Source organism: Taurulus bubalis, assembly GCF_910589615.1.
Source record: "Taurulus bubalis genome assembly, chromosome: 6".
Taxonomy (NCBI): domain Eukaryota; kingdom Metazoa; phylum Chordata; class Actinopteri; order Perciformes; family Cottidae; genus Taurulus; species Taurulus bubalis.
Window position 1 is genome coordinate 21,644,378 of NC_136594.1, and position 22,467 is coordinate 21,666,844.

Sequence of the window (22,467 nt, forward strand, 5' to 3'; positions counted from 1 at the left end):
AAAGTATTTTTTTTTTTAAATACTCATCAGTATGGCCTACTACTACTTACCGCGTGCTTCTCCTTCAGAGGAAACATCATTGTGCTCCTTTGTTCACTTGACAGAGAAATGTTATATTTGATGCGGAAAATAAAATAGGATGCATTAATCATATCCAGAATCATATTAGAATTAAAAGCTTCATCTTAAACAGACATTAAGTAAATTAAAGTAACGTTACTTGTAGTAAACGCTTCAATGAAGGACTTCACTCTGCAGTAATACTCTTAATAGTTAGTTTGCTTTCATACTGATTTCACTACCAATATTGCAAAGCACAGCGCGACGTGTTCAGCCAGGAGCCCCAAACTACTAAATCCATCCTGAAACGTTGAGATTACTCAGTCAGATACATTGTGAAATGCACTTTGCAGGATTTGCACATCGGCTGATTCTCAGAGGATGGGTATCATTTGGAATATTTTTGCTGGCTGTAACGTGTCATTAGTTGGCATCAAGTCTTATTCAGGTGGAAAAACACACCCATGTTGCACAAGCAGTGACGGTTGTTAGAGATATGCAAAGGAGCCTTAAAGACCTTTTAGTCCCCTCATGACATACTAAGACTTGTTTATGACTGTTTTTACAACCTACTATTCTATCTCTTCTGACATACTATAAAATTATTTATGGCATAAGTTTGATGTTTTTTGCCATACCATACGACACTGGGTAACACATTACAATAAACAGAAGCACTGTAGTTTGTTACACCATCCTGCTGCTATAATAACTAATACAATCATTAATCTGAAAACAGTCCCCAACAAATGCCTCTTTTGCTGCAGACTCAAAACTACAGCGACAGCAGTTTGAGGAAACGTGTCGCTCTATTTACAAATCAATCTTCAAACATTGGCCTTCCTGGTCGGCCACGAAGAAACTGGAGCTTCATTTCAGTGTTGATGTGTCAGTTAGTGAGTTTAGGAACACTTTTCTTCAGAAACCAACATGACAATGAGTTTTCTCTCCCATCCTCTGATCCACAGGTGACTCCTCCCCTTGTAGTCGAGCCAACCAATGAAAAGTGTGTGACTTAACCACAAGGACACCAAGTAGACGGGGTCATTTAAAATACCCGCGCACTGATTTGTACGGTCAGATTCAGCACGTAAAGATGTAGAAAGAAACAATTTAAAAAGGAAAAGTATAGAAGAGTAGTCATGAAAACCACCTGTTTTGTTTAATTTGATAATTGACACACAAAAATAATCTACAAAAGACCAAATTAAGTAACCAGTTAACCACGAAATGTCATTGTTATCCTCCCCGACCCCCAAAAAAAGCACAATTCATAAGATGTCACCCACTGCTCCAGTCACATGACTTCACAATGACATCCTGAAGGACCACACGTCGACGCTCATGAGTTTACATTTGGGGGGGACGCAAGAATAATCACTCAAACACACACACACACACTCACGCACGCACAGTGACCAGCAACACCCCATCTAAGTGAGCTACAGAACAATCTTTGGCGCCATTCTCGGTGCAGCTGGTCAGTCAGACACACATGGAGGAGGAACTAGTCGGACAAGGAGAGACTCAGGAAGAACGGTTTTGTTAACGGAGGTATTCAGCAGAGGGAAGGAATCTCTACAGGTTTGTTCAGACGGACGGCGACGGCAATTTTAGCTTTGTGTCAATGTGACGGACACACCGGGACTGCATCTGCTCCCAGAACTCACGATTCTCTTTTTCTTCACGTTTATAAAGTAGTTTCGCTCAGCCCTGGTTATACTGGTCAGCAAAACAAAAAACATCCGTTAATTCCGGGTTGGGAGTGTTGACACATCATTCCTACAGTGGTTGGGCCCACTGCTGACCTTGTAGCAGCACCAGACAAACATGTTGTGTTGTGCATTTGCGGGAGTTCATCACCATGCGGCTTAAAGCTCTGTAACAATTAGCTGAACCGAGTCAGTGTTTTAGTGTTAATATTGGATTTTACTTTGATGCCAGCGGTTGAGCTTTTCCCCAGGAGTCAAAACATTTTGCATCCAAATCACTTCTTTCCATCGCTCTAAAATGTCGCTTCGCAGTCCGCCTGAACTCACCGCAGACGAACAGAAGTCTCGAGTGACATAACGGCTACAAACACTCACATCAAGAAATGCGCCGACAAGTTGAGTAGAGGTTGAACGCCAAGCGACGACTTACACTTTTGCATTGAGCGTTTTACAGTCCTGCATAGATCTTTTTCATACGTTTTCAATACAAACTAAGGCGTTGTGTTATATTAAGTTGGATCGAGTTAATAAGCAGAGAAGGTAAATTAAAAAAAATCTTAGCTAAAAAACAAACCTAAAACAATTCAAGTAGGCTACAATCTTGACGTTTCTCCCCTCTCTCACAGGCTCTTCAGGACAGGAGCCCAAAACTTTTTCAATTCAAGTCTTTTTTCCAGAAAAGGTCCAGTGTGATTAAACAGCACCAAAAACACACTGAGCAAGAGAGGGGCATCAAACTTACACTCGCTCATTATTGTGAAAAGGGGGTACACAGCTTTACCCATCCATACAGAATCATCTGGAACAGTAGATTTTGTTTTTTTATGTACATACACACATTCAAATAAACTTTACCGCTCTCTCACACACACACACACACACCATGTTTTTGTCCCTGTGTAAATTACAAATAAGTTATCAATATTAATTTAAGCTACTACTTAACAGTCATTTGTGGGAGCAGAGGTGACCACAATAAAATTTCTACGGACACAACGATTCCCACATCTGAGACAAAAAGACAAGAAAATAAAAAAAATCTTCTTTCTTTTCTTTTTTTTTCCTTTTTGTACTGCAAGAACAAGAGTCCTGTTATTCCACATAAGCTTAAATACAACTTATATTACGTAGCATACTACTACTCATCTGTATCACCACCTCGCTCACACTCATTCCACAGTGATCAAGGTCGGTCATATGTAAACATGTTGACAAAAAAATTAAAATAAGCGGAACAAAAGTAAAAATGTTCGTCATTCACTCCGTCTTGTTCTCATTCCCGGTTCATTAGAAAAAACTGTTAAATGAAGTCATCATTGCAAACCGCTTCTCCTTTAGGTCCATTTTAAAAGAGGCAGTGGAGCCCCGCCCCCTCATACCACGTCAGTCAATCAGAGTGAAGACTCCTATTGGTGGATGTGTCCAGGAGGCTGTGATGTCACCGCGCTGGTGTCGGCCTCCTGCGCTGTTATTGGTCAATGGGACTTCCTCTTCATGTCTCCTCCCTGGCTTTGGTTCGCATCTGAGTGGAGAGGATGGAGATGTTTAACTATTCAACGTTCACCCTTAAAGAGCTCCTTCATGATGCGACATTCCAGTCATCCAGCGTACGCACACTTTTACATCGGCTGGCTGTCTTTTTTAGTTCCTACGTGGAAAATCTTTCTCCTTGTACAATCAGAGTCAGACGCCACTTCAGTGACATCTTTTAACTCACTTTAATCTCAGAGTTGTGCCCGAGCAAAGACTTCGGTTTAGCTGGTCAAACTAATTTAACTTGTAATATTGTATTTTGAGGCTCATCACGTGGTGAACTAGTGCAACAGGAAGAGCTCTGCTTTGAGTTTGGTCTCCTGATTTAGACATTCAGATGCTTCTTTGGTCTGATGCCAGGAATAATCAATAATCTGATTAAGATGTTGTCGCCATTTACAGTGACATAAAAACCTGAACCTTCACTTTGTATCTTGCAATCTACTGAAACAACAATTAATATCTTAATAACTTCAGATGATGCTTAACTCCAAACACACTGAAGCAAGCAACGCAGCAGCCGAGCAGAGGAGAGACAGGTCGATTTGACAGATGGAGGACGAAGAGGAGGAGGAATGCAGATTACCTGAGAAAGCAAGCTGCAAGTGAGGAGGTAGGGCAGCCTGCGACCCCGACTGGAGACTCTTATACAGATCTGAGGAGAGATGGAGGGGAGATGAGAGGGGAGACGACAACAACAACAGTAAGAGGGGACATGGAAAGATGACGCAAAGGATGAGGAGCATTTTAAATGGGAGACCAGAAGCAAAAGAGAGGAGAGGATCAAAGTCGAGTGGCAGCGGGTTACAAAAGGTTGAGATGAAAGAGACGGACACAAAAGATGTCGAGAACAAAGGAGGGAGACAAAACAAAATGGAGCGAGGGGCGAGAGATGAGGAGCCCAGTGGAGTGCTGGTGCACTTGAGGAAGACGTTACACACATCAACATGCACAAGGCTGGAATTACAATGCAATTTGCGGAAAACATCTCATTTCTAACATCTCGCTGCAGTTGTGATTTTAAATTTAAAAATGGGAAACTCCAGCCCTGAAATGGTCGACTACATGGTATTAAACAAAGTAAGTTTGTACAAAACAGTCAAACGTATTTCTCTAAAAAAATGATTAAAAAAAAAAAAAAATGATAGTGATAATTGCTTGTTGTTAAATAGTTTATTCTTATTCCAAATTAGCCACAGCTGATTAAATTTGCAGACTACAGTTGTCTTTACAGACGTCGAGGTCGAAGTGACGTTAATTACCCATCAATCGTTCGGCCCGAGCCCAACAAGTGCATCTTCATCTGTATAAATACCTGCTAAGTAAATTCAACACGCTAATTATTAAAACAAAACAGTACAAAATATTTAGCGCCGTAGTAGCACTTAAATGGCACTTACTGCTAGCACTTTGTGATTTAACTTAATTGAAAAAACTACTTGTACTTTCTTGATGCTTGTTGTTCTGAGTTTGTACTCGTGGTTCAATGCGCTTATTGTTCGTCGCTTTGGATAAAAGCGTCAGCTAAATGTAATGTAGTTTAAATTGAATTAAATATTAGGGGGAATAAAAAAGAAAACTAGTTTAAAGAAAAATACTGGTGAGATTGTATATTCTGTTAACGAATGAAAATACCAAACCAACAATGAATTGATCCAACAAGTGTCGTTTGTGTGTCTAAAAAACTATTAAAAGTACATCAATGAGTAACATTCATTAAGAGGAACACTGCCACTGTAGTTTAGTTTGAGAAGATCAAACACACATCGTCCTGCTGCTCTAAATACTCGCTTGTCCACCAAATGTGAAATAATCTGTGAGCGAAAGTAGGACCCAACAAATGTTGATGGTTTGAGTAAAGTTTGTTTAAAACTACAATGAGCAGCTGTTATTAATAAAAAAACTATTCATCATTCATTTGTTTATTAAAGACCTTCACCTTCGTGTGTTACGGACAATTTAGGAAAATCAGAAAGTATCGAGTCTCAATCACTGCTAGTTTGGGTCATTTTATAGAATTTGTTGACACAAAAAACAAAAACTAGATTCCCAACATTATCCTTTAAAAAAAACTGTATCTTTTTGAAAAGGGCCAAAAAAAGGTGGTCTTTGTGTTAAAAATCACAAATGTTGCTCCCTTTCTTTCTCCTAATAAACGTTAAGCAACCAATCGTTGTGCGTCCACTCACCCATTAGGTCGCTCTGTGCGAGTGTGTATCCTGAGTTGGAGCTGGGGACGGAGCTCATGCCAGCGACCCCTGGGACTCCTGGAGGGTTGAAATTGAGCAACGAGGGGAACTGGAAGGGTAACGAGACCGGCACCAGGCCGCCCAACATCCCGAAGCCCAGGGGCAGAGCGGAGGGGCTGCCCAGGAGGGAAGTGCCTGCTGTTGAAACCTGCAGGGACGAAACGCAAACAACGTTTGTTCATCCATTTAACCAGACATGTGACTGTAGTCCAATTGAGAGTAAAGCCAAATATGAAAGGTGCTTCTGTCCGATCTTGCACCCTAAAGAAACAAACCTGTGAGAGGTGTGATGTTGTAGAGGACGTGGCCAAAGTTCCTGAAGCCGCCCAACCGTTTCCTGCCTTTAGACTCTGGTTTCCCCCACCCACCACCCTCTGTCTCTGCCCGTGATTGGCCGAGACTGAAGGTGCAGAAGAGAGCAGAGTTTTGTCTGGCCGGCTGCACACAGTGGATATAACTCCCTTGTTGTTGATGATGATGCTGTTGATGCTACTGTTGCTCGTCGTGGACTGAGCTCTCTGGCCTCCAGCCAAACTGAAGCTGGCCTGCGTCTGCTTCACCTGCCCGCCGCCCGATACACTGAAGGGGGGGCGAAACGTTTTGGGGGTTTTGGGGGAGTACTGGTGTTGTTGCTGTTGGCTGGGGATCATTTGATGGGAGAGCAGGTGGGAGGGCGAAGATGACGGGGAGGGTGAGGAGGAGGAGGAGGGAGGCGGGGTGGGTGCGGGAGGCCGAGGGGTGAGCTTGATGATGGGAGAGGAGTTGCTGCTGTGGGAGGACTTGGTGAGGGTGGCCTGCATGGGTGTGATGAAGTTGGCCTGGTGGTGGTGATAATGTGCGTGGGATTTACCTTGAGAGGCGTGTGAGGTATGGGAGGTGGGGGACGGCGAGGAGGCCACCGGGGAGGGAGGGCAGAAGGACTGCAGGCCGGGGAAGGTGCTCGAGTTAGAGCGGGACAGAGGGGAGGGGGAGGGAGAAGGCGTGATGCCGATCACGCTGCCGTTGCTGCTGATGCCGCTGGCTTTAGCGCTGCTCTTGGCCAGTCCTTGAGGGGCTCCCATAGCTCCCATGACTCCCAGCATCCCCGCTGGGCTAAAGCCCTTCTGATGGGGGGGCAGCAGTGGTGAAGCGGTGGGAGGAGGCCGCTGCTTCGGGGGCGATGGCGCCGGGTGTGGATGCAGCTTGCCACTCACGCCCATTACCAAGCTCGGCCTGTGATTGGACGATGCCATGGTAACAAGTCTCTGAGTCTGGGTTTGGCCCATGGTGCCAGATGCTTTAATCAGGCCGTAAGGACCAACTGCAGTCCTGGAGGCCAGCGACATGCCCGCCGCCTGCACACGGGCCAAGGAGGAAACAGCGGGAGACGAGGAAGAGGAGGTAGAAGAGGAGGTCGGTAGCGTTGTTGTTGTTGTTGGCAAGTTCCCAGCAGACGGCAGGGGAGCGGGCTCCACCTTAGAGAGGCAGTGCTGCGTTGTGGATGCAATGGAGGCAGAGAGCTGAGAGGCTGAGGGGTAATGAGGGGTGACGGGCGGAGGAGAGGAGGTGGGCATCTGCAGGGGCGGGGGCGACAACGGACTGTCTGAGAAGCCCAGGCCCTTGGATGCGTTGCTGAGGAGGGCCAGCGCGTGGGAGATGGAGTCCAGAGAGGGAGCGCTCAGATCCTCATCCAGCGAGTCCGACAGGTATATGGGCTCCGGGGGCGAGGAAGAGGAGAGGGGCTGACGGGTGGAGGTCAGAGCGGAGACGGAGGTGGAGGTCATCATGAGAGGTGGTTTGTGGATCCAAAGACCCTCCTGAAGAGCAGAAGTGATCAGTGTCAGTACCTCCGGGCAGAAAGAGCCATGCCTTTTAGTTTTACAGTTCATGGAAACTCAAAACGATATTCTACAAGATTTAAAATGGCAACATCGGAGCGGAGCAGCAAATAAATCTAGCAACAGGATTGTTTTTTATTACAGTCATGGTTCAACGTCGCAAATGTTTTACCATTAGCCTTCCTATTATCGGTAGCTTTAATGTGCAAAAGCTTCAGGAGGCATCTTAACATTGGAGTATCAGGAGAACGGAAAAGAAGAAACTTAAGAGTTTCACTGAAATGATGTTTCATAACTCTTGAGTTGCAGAGTGATAAAACAGGACTGTGGGAACCCGCATAATACTAAATTTAGCATGTCAGCTGTTTTTTTCTTTTTTCTTTACCTGGCCTTTTATTTGTTAATGTTGGCAACGCCTCCGGCTACTGTTTGAAACCAGCTTTTATACAATAGTTACAGAGAATAAATAACCCTGCAGGATGGACATAGTGAAATGTGACTCTTGATACTGTAGAGCCGCTTCAGTTATATAAAATAAAATGAATACTGAATAGCAATTCTGTCTCCAGAACCGAGTCAATATGATAAGAGCAGCCGAGACACATTATGAGGCACCGAGTACATTATCATAGTGTTGCTTCGTGATAAAAGGCCGTTCGAATTTGTACTTTTCAGTACAGTTTGTACTTTTAAACCGTCAATGATATAATAATCTGAATCTTCCAGGTTAATATTTTGAGATGTTGTACAGTGAATGATCTGAGCGGTCACTCACCTTGGCTTTGGCCTTGGGCCCAGGCACCATTCTCCTCTTGACTCTGGATGGAAAAATACAGGCAAATATTCAGACTTTAGTCACAATTTGCATTCAAGCACAGTCTCTGAGAAACCCCTGTTTTCGTAGCAGTAGTGTTATTGAGGACACAAGTGAGATAAATAGGTACGTTTATACTCACAGGTTTCCAGTGAGGTGACTGTGAACGGCGAGACTCTCCTTGAGCAGAATCCTGAGCAGAGAAAACACAGCGTTCATTGCCAGAGGACAAGAAAATTAGTGTTAATGTTTTCTCAAGTAAATTTATATTATATGCACACGTTAGTTGCCAGAGTTAAAAGAACATCACTGTCATGGATGAAGAATACAATTACAACTAATGTATGATTACTAATCTCATAGACGAATGAGATAGAGAAAGTATTGTAGTCACACACAAAAGAATATGGTATGGAAATTCAAGTTGGAAATGTTTTAAATATTGTTTGAGTAATATTTGCTTAATGTTGCCATGGTAGCAACTATGTCCATTTTGATATGACAGAGTGGGTTTTGAAAAAAATGTGCCTCCTTCAAACTCTGGGCTACTTTTACTTTTTTTCTGAGTAGGGTGTTCAGAAATCTAAATTGCCTCCAAACATGACAACCAGCTGCTCGGCCTCCAGCCAACAGAAACAGTGGGAGTGTGAAGATCAACTGGAAAACAATTATGTTTCAGCAAATATGGCTTCGACATTGTGACTATTAGCTAAACCAACACTATTAGCTTGTTAACATTTTACTTTATTCTCATTTCTCTGCATGGCTAATGTTTTAAATAACAGTCTAAGTCACTCAGTTCTGTGGCTCTGTACCGGTTTGCATGGCTGCATGCAGTGAACTATGATTCTTGTACCGTCGCATCAATGTTTTGCAAGATTTGTCTTGTGTATGGTGATTTTGTTGCCTTAATGTCTTGTATCTGTATTTTCATTAGTTTTAGAATACATTGCAGTTGAAAAGTAGCAAGCTGGCTAACATTCGCACATTGACAGAAATGTTGATTAATGTGCATTGTTGTTGTTACAAATAAAAGAAATGAACACAGTCCCGGAAAAATAAATAATTGGCTGCTATTTACAACAACAACTTTGTTCGATGGGAAATGTGCATCCATTCACCACTAAACTCATGCTTCTCTGAAAAGAAAGAAAAAGAAAAAAAAAAAAGGCAGAAAATAACTCAATTCTAGTTTAAAAAAGGTCAATGCCACTGTTCTCCCCCTGGAGAATTTTCAGTAATTGCCTTATCACCATGAAGGAATTTGTTCACCAGCGCTTTTATATAATGGCTATTTAAGTCCAACACACACAGAAAAACAAAGACACACAGACCTGGCCTGCATCCAGCCTTTGGGCCATAGTGGTTTGGCCTCATTCTCCAAGAAGGCCTTGAGGTAGTCCTCCACAGACAGAGAGCACTGGTTCTCCATCTCGTAGCAGCTCAGCTTCACTCGCACCAAGCTGCACAGCAGGTTCCTGCACAAGCACAAATGTTCAGTTCAACGGAAATCCGGCACTATTAAAATCTAAATTAGGCTGCAGGTGTTGAGCACATAATGAAAAAAGGAGACTGTTATTCTTCTGGGAGTCAGAGGTAATCAAAAAGCCATTCCTGAAAATGTCGAGGCTGTTATGAAAATGAAGGATGATTGAAAAGCAGCTGAGCAGAGTCTCGGTCTCGAGGGTTTTGTAATTACATCAGGCCAGTAGTACTGAGGGTTTCCACATTCATGCCGGCATAACATTCAAAGCTTCCCTAAGGAACTTGAAAGGGGAGCTTCACCGTTTGTACACATCAAAGTGAGTTTGCAGGTCTTTGGAGAATGCTTCTGCGTATGTGAAAAAAGTGATGTCACCGCAGCGTCAGTTGGGGCTGAAGAATAAAAATGTGAACATTAAATCAAATCTGGGGCTGTGGAGTTATAAAGACGTTCACCAGACTGCTGCAGCTGCTCCTCGTCTCCTTGGCAGTTACTAGAATAACACAACAAAGTATCGGAATGAACGGTCGGTGCTTGATTTGAATTGTGGGTAATGTAGCCCCCAGGTTTTGACTAGGAAGAAGAATAAGTGGATAAATAACATGATATCTCTGGTTCTGTTGCATCGATTTTTATATTTTTTCCTCAAACTGTCTATTGTGAGTGCAACAATGTTGATGGAGTTCAATATTAAATATGTGGAGGACTCCTAAAAAAGAAAGGACTTGTTTGGTAAAATTCAAAACAGTTAAAACAGTAAAGATGAAGGTATTGAGGATACAAAGTGAAACCTGGAGCATAACAAACACACGCAGCACAGCATCCAGCCAGCTATTCCAGCAGCACAGTCCCGGATCATTACCTGAGCTTGTCATCCCAGGCAAACTTCTTCCGCGGGCCCATCACCCTCTTCCCAGGCTTTTCCTCATCTTCCTCCTCTGAGCCATTCTTATCGCCCTCTTCTGACTGCAGCCTGCAGGAAACACACAGTCAGTAACACGTACAAGAACACATTCACAAATGGTTTGAATAAACTTTATCATATAGTTTCATGGTCCGAGTGTCCAGTTACAGGAAAGGGTTATGTAGACGCCTGACCGTCTAAAATAGCTACATTTTAAATTAAAAAGAAACTGTGATGCTTTCCTCAGCTATAGCTATTCTGTAACAAAAAATAAACATGACTATCTGTAATTATTTTTAGATAGATGTCAGTTTTGTTTCCCTTGGTAAAAAAACGGCATAACAGTCCGGGCCGATGACAGGGAAAATTAGGACAATGGGTTTTAGTTTGCGTTCACCCGTTTCATTTCCTAATTGAAACAAGAAACAAAGATTTACTTACTTTGCAACCCTAGCCATGCAGTCCATGTTGTATCTGGCTATTTGCTCCGGCATCACACTGCACACTGCCAGCTTCAGCTTCAACAGCGGCGTCCGGAGACGATCATCCTGAGAGAGAAAGAGAGAGAGAAGGGGTGGTTGAGAAAAGGACAGCGGGGGAACAACAAGAGAGAAAGGGAGAAAAACTAAAAGTTGAAGGGAGAAAATCGAGTCAAAGAGGGAGAGTGTGGGGGAGTATTTTGATGTAATTAGTCCACACTGCTATTTTAATGGTCCATGACAAAAGACATTTAAAAGCCAGTTTTCAGTGGCAGCCCTCATTGCACTAGTCAGCCTACATTGACATCGGCAGAGCAGATGTCTGAGGATTAAAAGCTGCATGAAAAGGCACAAATAATGTGGAGAAACTGGAGGGTCAGTTATTTACAAAAGGAGCCTGATTGAAGCAGCTCGAATGCTCAGAAATATTGCTGCAACTCAGAAAACAGATGGTTGGTAGGAAACACTCAGAATATTTTGTTTGTTTATAAATATATAAACATTTTTGTGTAACAGAAGAGCATTGGTGTGCGCCACAAGGGACCATAAGAAATCACTGGAAGCGATAAAAATAAAAAACACAAAGTAGTAGTTGGCTGAGAAGAAAAACATATAGAACTCGTACAATTTAAAATTGTGAGAGACACTCTTTGCTGTTTCTATAGCAATCAAATACTATAGTCTCATATATAAATTATTTGGAAACGGCCCTTATGATGGCTTATTTTCCCCATTCTTTTCATCTCAAGCAATGAATTTTTCCCTAAAATTTGAACAGTTGTTTTTCTTCATGACAAGATTTTCTTTATTAAACTTTCAAAAACTATAGCAGCACACTTTTATGTGTTGAACAGAGTCAAGCCATGTATCATTTGCAAGATTATAGTCTAAACTTTTAACGGCAGACGCTGCTTTGTTATTGGTAGAATTGCTGTCAACATTTTGAAGTATGAAAGATCTGAACTTCTCTCTCATCCTCATTCATTCGTCACACAACAATCTGTCAATGCGCCCTGATATTATTATGTTAATAATTATATTAATTGTGCCTTTCGTGTTATGAAAGGCACAATTATCACGTATTGCCACTCTCATGACAGCAGCTTGTGCCTTCAGCGGTGGTCGGTCAACACTTTATTGTTGTATTGGGTTATTGTTGGGATTGCGACGTTGCAATAATCCGGTTTGCGCCTGGTCGCAGCGGAGCGTCTCGTGTTCGAGCCCCGGCACACATTGCCATGCAAAGGCTGTTGTGTAACCAAACTATGTGCCCATGTACGAGGTGATGCTAAAATAGTGTCCAATCATTTAAATGGTTTCACCAAATCAATGTCTATATTTGTTCCCGATCGGTAACTACCTAACTGTAAACAACAGTGCATCTGTCTTTGTGTGCAGATTTGTGGTGATGAGTGTCGATGTTGTGATGCTCTGAAGCCTCGAGGGGAAGCTTTCCTCGCTAAGCTGCCGTTATCACGTTTAACTGCAATTTTCGAGCTACGACACCAGTGATGGGAAGAACGTATGTAGATGTGGAGTATATCAATAGAGAAGAAACATGATTAATTGCTACTTGTAGACTGCGTGGGCAAAAACGCACAAGAAGCCTACTTCACAATAACAATTCACTACATGTTTACCATTGGGTAGGCAAACATTAAAATATGCAATAATTTAGATCAGTGTATATGATAGAATGTTGACTTTTACGGCCAATTTTGTTCCCCCCATGACTGGCTACTCCATATCCTTCTGGGAGGGCCCGATTACAACACACAGCCTACTTGTACTTGTTGGTAAAAAAATAATAATTAAAAGACAGTGCATGTTATTGCTTACAGTCTTAAAGAACACTCATTAAAACTAGTCATTGGTGACCAAAAAGCATCTCTTACTGTCCCACCATTCAAAGCAGTCTAGAACCGGCACCTGCTTCCTTCAGAGAGACGCCTCACTCACCTGGATGTTGAGACTGAGCTTCTTCAGGCGTTTGAGGAGGGCTTCTTTATTGCACGGCACAAACGCCTCCATGTGCGAGTAGATGCTTAAGCGCACATCAGGAGGCTGCTCCTGGACCTGCAACTCAATGCTGAGCGGAGACAGAGGGCGGAGAGAAAGTCACAACTTTGGAGGTCCAAAAATCAAGGAAATGGACAGTTAAAAGAGGTTGAACAGAGTGACAGACTAAAAGAGAGATGGGAGAGTGAAGAATAAAGCGTAGTTGCGCTGAATGAGGGGAGGGTGAACATAAAGTTGAAAAAACAGGAGCAAGGAATGGAAATGAGAAGCATGTCATTAACACAGACAATGAGAGACGGAGCGAAAACAAAACACTTAAAGACAGCAGGAGAGGTGGTGAGGGAAATCTGCAGAAAATGAGAGAGAAACACTGAAAGGGAGGAGGACTGTGCTGGGATTTGGCTGACGGTGATTTAAAAGCTGTCCTACTCACTCCAGTAGAATGTTATTCATGTCCAAGGTGAAGAATTTCTTCCTGCCCTCTTGATCAAACTGCAGCGAGGCCTGTGGGAGAAAACGTTGAGTCAGCATTCCACTGGTCCATAGAGTACAAATACATATATATGTGATGCTGTGCCTTTGGGGACTTTGTACTGACAGAAACACCTCATAGATTTGGCTTGGTTGCTGGTTCATTTTGGCTAGTTTGAAAGCTAATCACTCAAACTATAGCAATCAAATCTTCCGGACGGAAATTTTACCATGAATCAAAGCTCATTCCACCATTGAGGAGCCAGGACAGCAAACAGTCGTGACTATATTAAGCATAGCGATAACACCATCAGCAGGTGAGTGCCCAAACTCTCCCTGATCAATCAGAAAGTGTGAACTAATGACAACGGCATGTGTTGTGCTTTAGTCCTGCTTCATATTTGGTTAGTGCCTTAATAAAAATAAAAAAAGAGAGAAACCGAGCAACCACACACAGTAACTATCCTCCTCTGATATTCAAGTACAACCTCTTTTCCGTGACTTTCTACCTGTCCATTTATGACATTTATAAGGAGTGACCGACAGGTCAACGACAGGTCAACGACAGGTCACGTGACCCAAGAGACGCTTCCTTTGATTAATAAAAAAAAAAGAAATGCTCCTTGCCAAGTTTGAATCTCCCAAGCTTCCCCCATAGCTTTGGAAGCAACACAAAATCAATGGCTTTATTTATTTCTCTGCCTCCCTCCTCATCTCTGTATAGTTCACTTGAATCATCATTTTCAATTGCCTCTCTTTGTCTGTCTTTGCAACATCTAGAAAAACAATTCTCAGCTACAAATGGACTCCGTGGCAGTGATGCCAAACCTGCTGTTTTAGTACAATACAAAACATTTAAGGATCAGCTTGGAGCCATGTTTCCCCAAGGCTTTGGAAGAGCCATTCTCGTTGGACTAATCAATAATCATGTGCCACTTCCTGAGCTTATGGGCATTTGCATTTCAGCCGACAGGCTACCGATGACTCACCGCCCGCAGGTCCTCGATGCGTTTAATAAGCGGAGCAGGCAGTCCATCAGGCAGCAGAGGCGGAGGAAACAGTCCGCTGGAAGACCCCATGCCTCGCCCTTGGCCACTTCCTCCTGCTGCTGCTGCTCCTTTAAGGCCCGGAACTCCGACTCCCAGAATGCCGTTCTCCCTGGCCGCCGCCATGGCGTGCTGCTGGTCGGTGTCCAACAAGCTGAAGTCCAGGTCGCCTAGGAGATCCTGCAGCTCCTTCTCGTTGGCCGAGCCTAGCAGTGACATCACAGCGGGGTCTGAGGCGAGGTCGGCCAGTGACAGGTCGCTGCTGGCTGCGTTGCCCTGCGGATGGGTGGAGTTAGAGGCCAACGGGTTAGTTGAGTTGGTGGATTGTAGCTTGTTGGCCACGACTCCTGCCACACCGGGTTGAGCCACGTTCGTGTTTCTTTTCCTCATCTCCTCTTTCTCCCGGGTGAAGCGGCGGAGCATGGCTGCCAGGTACAGAGAGTCCTTCATCAGCTTCTTCCTCTTCTTCTTCTCCGGCCGGTGGAGGGTTAGGGTTGTAACTCTGTTGGAGGAAAGCATAGCAGTGCCTTGTCAGCAAAATGCTTGATACACATTTGAAATGAATGGCGATACAGGTCCTCAAACTGCATCTGGATTTTGTTTCACTTCATTCACTCAGCCCGACACAGAGTACGCTGAAATGCATATCCAGGTTTTGATTTTATTCAGGACATGACTGTTGACGAAACGTATGAAGCAAACTGCCCGTTTACATGATTCAAACAGTATTCTGTTTTCTGATAAACTGTCTTAATATCTCAGTCACTATGTTCTGTACCAACAGAGAATGATCAAAGATGTGGATGAGTGTTTACATGCCACAGTTCCTGAAGTACTGATGGATACTCCAAAAATGTATCATAATATATTTAAATATGGGATGCGGTACTGTGGATCAACCTCTGAAAGAGCTAATAAATAAATATAAAAAAACATAAATCAGTTTCATGATGCACAATAGAAAGAGCTGATACTATTTTTGGAGGTTATATTTGGCCTATCTGAGCTGGGATCATGGGAGTGCTTTCTGGAAGGGGTTGGCTTGTCAGAGCCACTAAGAACAAGTCACAGTCAGCATCCCTGCCTCATGATAGATGTATGAGAGGATCCGCACAAAGGCACAGCAGCATAATGTCACACCGGGAGGTGGATTATTAGCGCAGTAAAGAGTGGACAAATGCATCATCACATATTCACAGTGGACCACAAATCTATGGGTGTCCAAAAGGTCAACTTTTCAAGCATAGGAGAGGAACTTTTTCCATTTAAATAACAGTGTCTATGTGAAATTTTCTATAAAATAGCTTGGCTTAATGGTTATGACTTATTCGACTAGGTGGTAGATTTTCTTAAAAGGTGTTTTTTTACCGATGCGTGGAAAGCGACGAGACACAAGGGCGCTTGCTGCCTCCATTTAAATAAACATAAGCATAAAAAAGTATACATTTATCAACTGACAAGAGACAATATAAATAAAGACAGACAATAATATTGTATTGCCATGATTCTCACCCTTGTTTAGGTACTCTGTTCTTCTTCGGGTTCTTTTCTTCCAGATTATTCACTTCCTTCTTTTTCCTCTTCTTAATTACCTGTTCCTTGTCGTCATTGGGCTTCTGAAACGAAAGCACATACAGTCCTTAACTCAAAGAAGCAGAAGACGACAATGCACAGTGAAAATCAATAAATTCTGTCTGAGAAGCGCACGCTGTGCTGTGTGTGTGCACCAGTTTGTCCTTCAGAGATCTCTTGATGTGGTGACGGATAACATCTACAACACGTTTCACTAAACCCAATGAAAATCAAGCTCCTGTTGGGAGGATATTGATGTGCCTGTTCAGATCCTGCAGTGTCATACGTTTCAAAAACAATGGGAAGGAACATTTTAGTAATATTATCATCAAAAAGAATAGAGGCCAAACACCTCTTCGAGGAAACCCTGCTTTACTTGGGAATAAAGCCGGGTTTGGTATTAAAGCTCACACTTCTTAAAGCCAGATAAAACCATATCATTAATATAATCTGCTCACAAACTCTCACATCTCGAGCAGAATCATCCAAGTCTCATTTTCCCATTTGTATGCTCACTACTTCCCAAACACATGCATCTTCCCTAAAATCTAAACTACTTAAAACAATTCTACATCAACTGTCTCACACTGAAGTGTTTTAAATAGGAAGCTTTTAGTCAAGCTGCATGTTTGGGAAGTACTTAGCATGAGACTGGATAAGTGAGACTTGAATTATACTGCCAGAGCTGTGAGAGTTTGGAAACAGATGTTACTTTACTTTAATTCATCGAGACTTTTCTACATTTTTTTTATTATTGTTCATTCACTGTGGAGGCATGCGAGAAATACATATTCTTCTCATAACGCTGTCACAAAGTAAATTAAATCCAGAAAAATAAATACTTTCCAGGCCTGAAAGTGATTTTGAAACACTTGAATAACAATTTCCTTCTGTCAAAGTAGTCTCACCTTGTCTTCCTCTGGCTCCGAGTCGGAGGCCGCCCTGAACTGCAGCGTGCCCGTGTTGATGTAAAATCCCCCCAGCTTTGTGGTCAAAGAGGCAGGAACCAGCTCGTCATACTGAGGAAAAACAACAAAGAAGACAGTTTGTTATATAACATCACAGGAATCTTGAAAACTAAATCCTCTTACACAACCAAAACGGATCCTGTGATAATGTGAACATTATCACAGGATAATGGAATAAGCCTGTGTTCTTATGTTGGTCAGAGAAAATGGATGACTTGTTGTGGGCCAAAATAAAGACAATGTCACAGTCCCTCCAGGCCACAAATGAAACACTTTCCCATCACTGAGCATATCACAACAAAATGAGAAAAAAAAGGGTCAAACAGGCGCGAGTGCAGAAAAGACAGCTATCAAAACAAATATCATATGATGGCGGAGATTCCATACAAACAGTATAATTGTAGTTACGTCAGACCAAGTGATATCCTCTGAATACTGAGTAACTAACCCTGTCAAAGAAAAAGAATGACATATCCCTGCGTGGACACCAGCAGCACAGTCATGCGGATGATTTCAGACCATAGTCTCAGGTTGGTTGTAAGAAGGGACAAGGGTCTATCTTTAGAAGAGCCACTGAATGCACCTTATATACATCAAGCCAGGAAATCAATACTTAACAGCCGAGAAATAATCTCTACCTCAACACAACAAGAAACAGGAACAGCAGTTCAGGAATGTGACGAGGACGACCAATTAATCAGCAGATAATACGGGAGAGAGATAACAATGTGCAACATTATAATTTATATATATATATATATATATATATATATATATATATATATATATATATATATATATATATATATATGTATATATATATATATATATATATATATATATATATATATATATATATATATATATATATATATATATATACACACACACACACACACACACACACACACACACATATACCATAGGTGAAGCATCGCCTCCTTATCAATAAAGTGAGGGGCACTCACAGCTTCTGTGTTGTCGATAAAGGGGTCTGTGTCGTCGTAGCCAAAGCCTATGTCAATCAAATCTTGCATTCTGTCCGTCTTCTTCTTCTTCTCCTCCGTGTTAGCCTGAAAAATAATTTAAAAATATGATATAATATTAAGTTTGTATTTTGAGTCTCTGGAAAATTCCTCACATTTATTCTAGTCTTACTCTTAAAATGGCCTCTTTTCAGCGTAAGGATTTACTAAATGTCCTCACTTTCTCAGTGAGTTGTATGGGTATTTGGTCCTCTTAAGAACACACCTGACGGATAACTCCATCATGCTCATGAAGGCATCTTACAGATATGCTCATTAGCCGATAACTATCAAGAAATTACACAACAGAAATGTCAAACACATGTTTGAGCTCATTCATAAACGTTTTCTCTATTGCATAATCTGTCCACCACAGAGCACTGACTAGTTAATTTATCAACTGTAAAATGTTTCACTAATTAAGTATCTAGGTCAGAATTCTGCAAAAACAAAAAGGGGATTTCTATTAAAAAATGTTTTAATAAGTTGCATTAATGTCAAAAACATTTCTATATCAGACCTTGCATTGTTATTGAATACTTTAAATTCTCGGATATCAATATTAGCCATCAACAATCAATAGATGACTGAAAATGTCACACTAATATATATATATATATATATATATATATATATATATATATATATATATATATATACATACATACATACATACATACACACACAAAACCGTCTTTGTTGCTCCTGAGATTTTTGTCCCCATTTCCCTGCAGGTCTAAGGATAGAGGGTGTCACCTGCTGTACAACTGTAAAGCTGGTATTTTGCCAATTAAATTAGTAACTAAAGTAACTAAATAAAGAAACAAACAGTAATTTAAACCAATCTAGAAGCCAATATTAGCTTATTATTATATTTATGTGTGTATATATGATGTATGTGTGGGTCCATAAGTAACAAGAAATTGCAGTCCAGAAATAGCAAAGATACATATGAGGTCATTCAGAAACTGTATCACCATGACATTGATTGTCCCCCAGAGAGAACTGACAACCAATTTCAGATTTTTCCACGTATCAAGTAGGGCTGGGCGGTATGGCCAAAAATTCATATCACGGTATTTTGTAAGTTTCTGGCGGTTTCACGGTATATTTTTTCCAAATAAACACTAATTAATTAATTTATTGACCCCGAAAAGGACCGCCATCGTTATTCACCACTCGCTCGCAACTGGCCAGCAGCTGTTTTGATTGGTACATAGGGAGCTAAACATGGAGGGATTTGGGACCCATTCTTCATTCTTCAGCCGGCAGCAACATTTAATGTTTACAGTCACAGCTACTTACGTCTCACGGATTGAAGTTGACTCACGGTGTGCAAGATATGACATCGCCAAAAGGCATGATGGGTAAAACCCGCCCACTTTGCTGCACAGGAAAAGACTTCTTCCTGCACAAGAAAAGTCTTCCCGTGTGGGCGGTGTCATTTACCCAGCATGCCTTTTGGCGATGTCATTTGCACACCATAAGTCAAATGAGTTAACATGAGACATAAGTAGCTCGGTCCCCTGCCAAACAGCGCGACCGGTATATGAAAAATTCATAGGTACGGTACACGGTTCAACCGGTACATCGCACAGCCCTAGTATAAAGGCTCATATCGGTTCATGTTCATCAACAGGGTATAATCCTAACAGGGTCAAATTAGAAACACCTCAGAACAGAAATAAAAAATTATAACTCACATATTTATTTTCAAACTTTTTTGCCAAGGCCTCCACCTGGAGCCGCTCTCTCTCGTCATCGTTGAAGGGGTTGAATGGGTTGTTGGGATTGTGAGCTGGAGTCAGATTTGTAGGTTTATTCATGACCTGGAACAAACAACAATAATTATATTAAATATTATGAACAGGAATAATCCACTGTCAGCGCGATGGTTCAAGTGCCCCTCACACAAAGACGCCTATGACAAAACCTCAAAGTAAATGTCAAAATGGTCAAATATCCATAAATTATAACAATATTAGCAGCAAACTTAAGTATCAATGAAATGAATAAAAACACAATATGCCAAACATGATGCTGGCATGGCCACCTTTAGGATTCAAATAAGAGACATTTAAGTATACTATGGTGTTGCCACTCATGTAAATAATTGGATCAACTGGATTATCCCAACTGCACAGGCGAGCTTCTCTTTGATCCCTCCGCTCTGACATTTGCCTCGCTGCCTCGCTACATCCTGGTACTTCCATCAGCAATGCTCCATCATCTCCATCACCCGCAGCCAGAGGGCCACACTGCATGTGGCCCTTAATGGCTGAGTACATGGGGCTGTTGCTGGGCAAGTCTGAGTGAGCAGGACACAGGTAGCAGCACGAGATGAGCACTATCTCTGCATGTTAAAAATAAATAAATAAATACATTTAAAAAAAGAGGAGGAGGTCCCTCGATAAAAAGCTAGGATCCGATGGAGCGCAGCAGAAGTTGGGTCGACACGCAGTGGGTCCACTGCGTGTCGACCCAACTTCTGCTGCGCTCCATCGGATCCCAGCCTTCTATCGAGGGACCTTCTCTTATTTCATTTTTTTCTGCGTGGTCAAAAATAATAAAGCAGCTGCTGTCTTTTGTGTAGAGTCGCACGAGCGGTCAGTCTCAAGGTGCACTTCCCCCTCTCTCACTGTGAGCAATGACAAGTCCACGCAAAAACACTTGCCAAAGCAAATAAAAAATGAACTCCAGCGCCGGTGTTGCCCCGGCCTGGTGGCCGTTAGTCGAAAGCTGGGAGATCTCACCTGGAGGTTTTGGATGAGTTCCCCGTAATTAAACTCGGCGGAGGAGCGGTCGTCGGGCTCCGGCAGGGACAGGTCGAGCCGCACCGTCGTCCTCTCTTCGGCTCCAACCGCCTCCCTGTCAACGGTTGGTCCGAGCAACCGACCGTTGGTGGCGGCACCCTCTGCCCCGGTCGCTGCCTCGACCTCCCCGGCTCCCCCGAAGTTGAAGTCGGCCTCCTCCTCCAGCCGGCGTTTCCGCGACTCCGCGGCTGCTCCAGCGGCGAAGGCCGACAGGGTGACAAATTGCACTTTTCTCGGTTCGGCCATTTGGGATGAGCTCTCCTGCCTTGAACCTCGCTCCGGACAGACGGCGACAGCGAGGAGAAGAAGCTACTACTTCGCGAAACTACTCCAAATTTGGGGCTTGAAGAGGGCTTCGCGAAGCACCGACGGTGGCTCGCTGCCTACACGGATGTGCGGGCCTCCTCCGCACCATGCGACACGAGCTCCAGGGGTGGTGACGGTCGGGGAAAAGTTGTTTTCACGGCAGCTACTTGCATCCTCGATTTGCTATGGGGACGAGACATTCACAGGAGCCATCTTGGGTTTCGGGAGTAAATAAAATATCAGAAGAGAGGGGGCTGGCTGCGCATGCGCGTACGCACAGCGCGGAAGCAGGGGGGGTGTCGTCACGTCCAATCAGCGCGTGCCCCGATCCTAAACCCGCCTCCGTCACAACCAGCGATAATAACAACACTGTACTATTATGACCTTTATAAAGTGTCCGGGTGAAGGGCAGGCTGTGGGAAGCATGCTGTGTGTGTTCAGATATCGATTAACAGCCTCGTCTCAATTGAACATTTAGCGGCTGTCAGTGGAAGCCTTTGTCTCTGTCTATTCAGGGAAATGCTGAATTGTGCATTTTTCTACAATGGCACCAGCACACACTCAAACATCAAATCCTAAATGGAAGAAAGCAAGCCAGGTGGTTGGCTGTCTCAGTTTACCAGCCCAACACAGCTGCTCCAGTTTCAGGCAGTTTACCATCTGTTGATATTTAGTTTAACTGGAGCTCTTTATCACAAAAAAAATGTAGGAATTCATTTAAATTTGATATTGGTGCTTGTATTTTCTCTAGGCCTTTGGTAGAAACCGCATCTGGATTAACCTGTTTGAAAGCTCCAGGAGGAAAATGTAGTTTTGGGCCCTTATCAAGGATAATTTCTTATTAACCTCCTTACACACATACCCTGTGCAATGTGGCCAGTCCTGTTAAGTTGAACAATTTGCCATTGACAGATTCCTTCACAGACTGTATGCACGATGATCACTTTAATCATTAGGAGTACAGCTCCTGTTAGTGTGAAACTATATGCGTCCACATTAGAGTTGCTCTTCTGAGTCGTCATGAGTACAGCTTAATAATAACAGCTCTGTGTATTCGGGTATATCGGCATGTAAAATGAACAATCACAGTGAAAGTTATAGGCAACTAAAGGTCGTCTTCTTTAATTTACTGGCACTGTGGCACACTGCCCTAACCCTTAAGCTGTCCTAAACAGAGAGAAAAAGATGCATTCACG

The 22,467-nt window shown here is 42.8% G+C and overlaps 1 protein-coding gene across 1 annotated transcript; it reads right to left on the bottom strand.

Moving 5' to 3' along the window:
- Positions 1–1,221: 1,221 nt before the first annotated feature.
- On the bottom strand, positions 1,222–21,211 carry ubn2a (ubinuclein 2a; the record flags this gene model as incomplete). Its single annotated transcript, XM_079220237.1, has 17 exons — positions 1,222–3,294; positions 3,892–3,960; positions 5,495–5,702; positions 5,830–7,350; positions 8,147–8,189; positions 8,328–8,378; positions 9,520–9,663; positions 10,531–10,641; positions 11,014–11,120; positions 13,011–13,140; positions 13,504–13,574; positions 14,531–15,089; positions 16,100–16,203; positions 17,068–17,178; positions 18,096–18,200; positions 19,856–19,981; positions 20,906–21,211. The coding sequence occupies 17 exons, from the start codon at positions 21,209–21,211 to the stop codon at positions 3,248–3,250; spliced, it is 3,813 nt and encodes a 1,270-aa protein (XP_079076363.1). The 3' UTR covers positions 1,222–3,247.
- Positions 21,212–22,467: the final 1,256 nt, after the last annotated feature.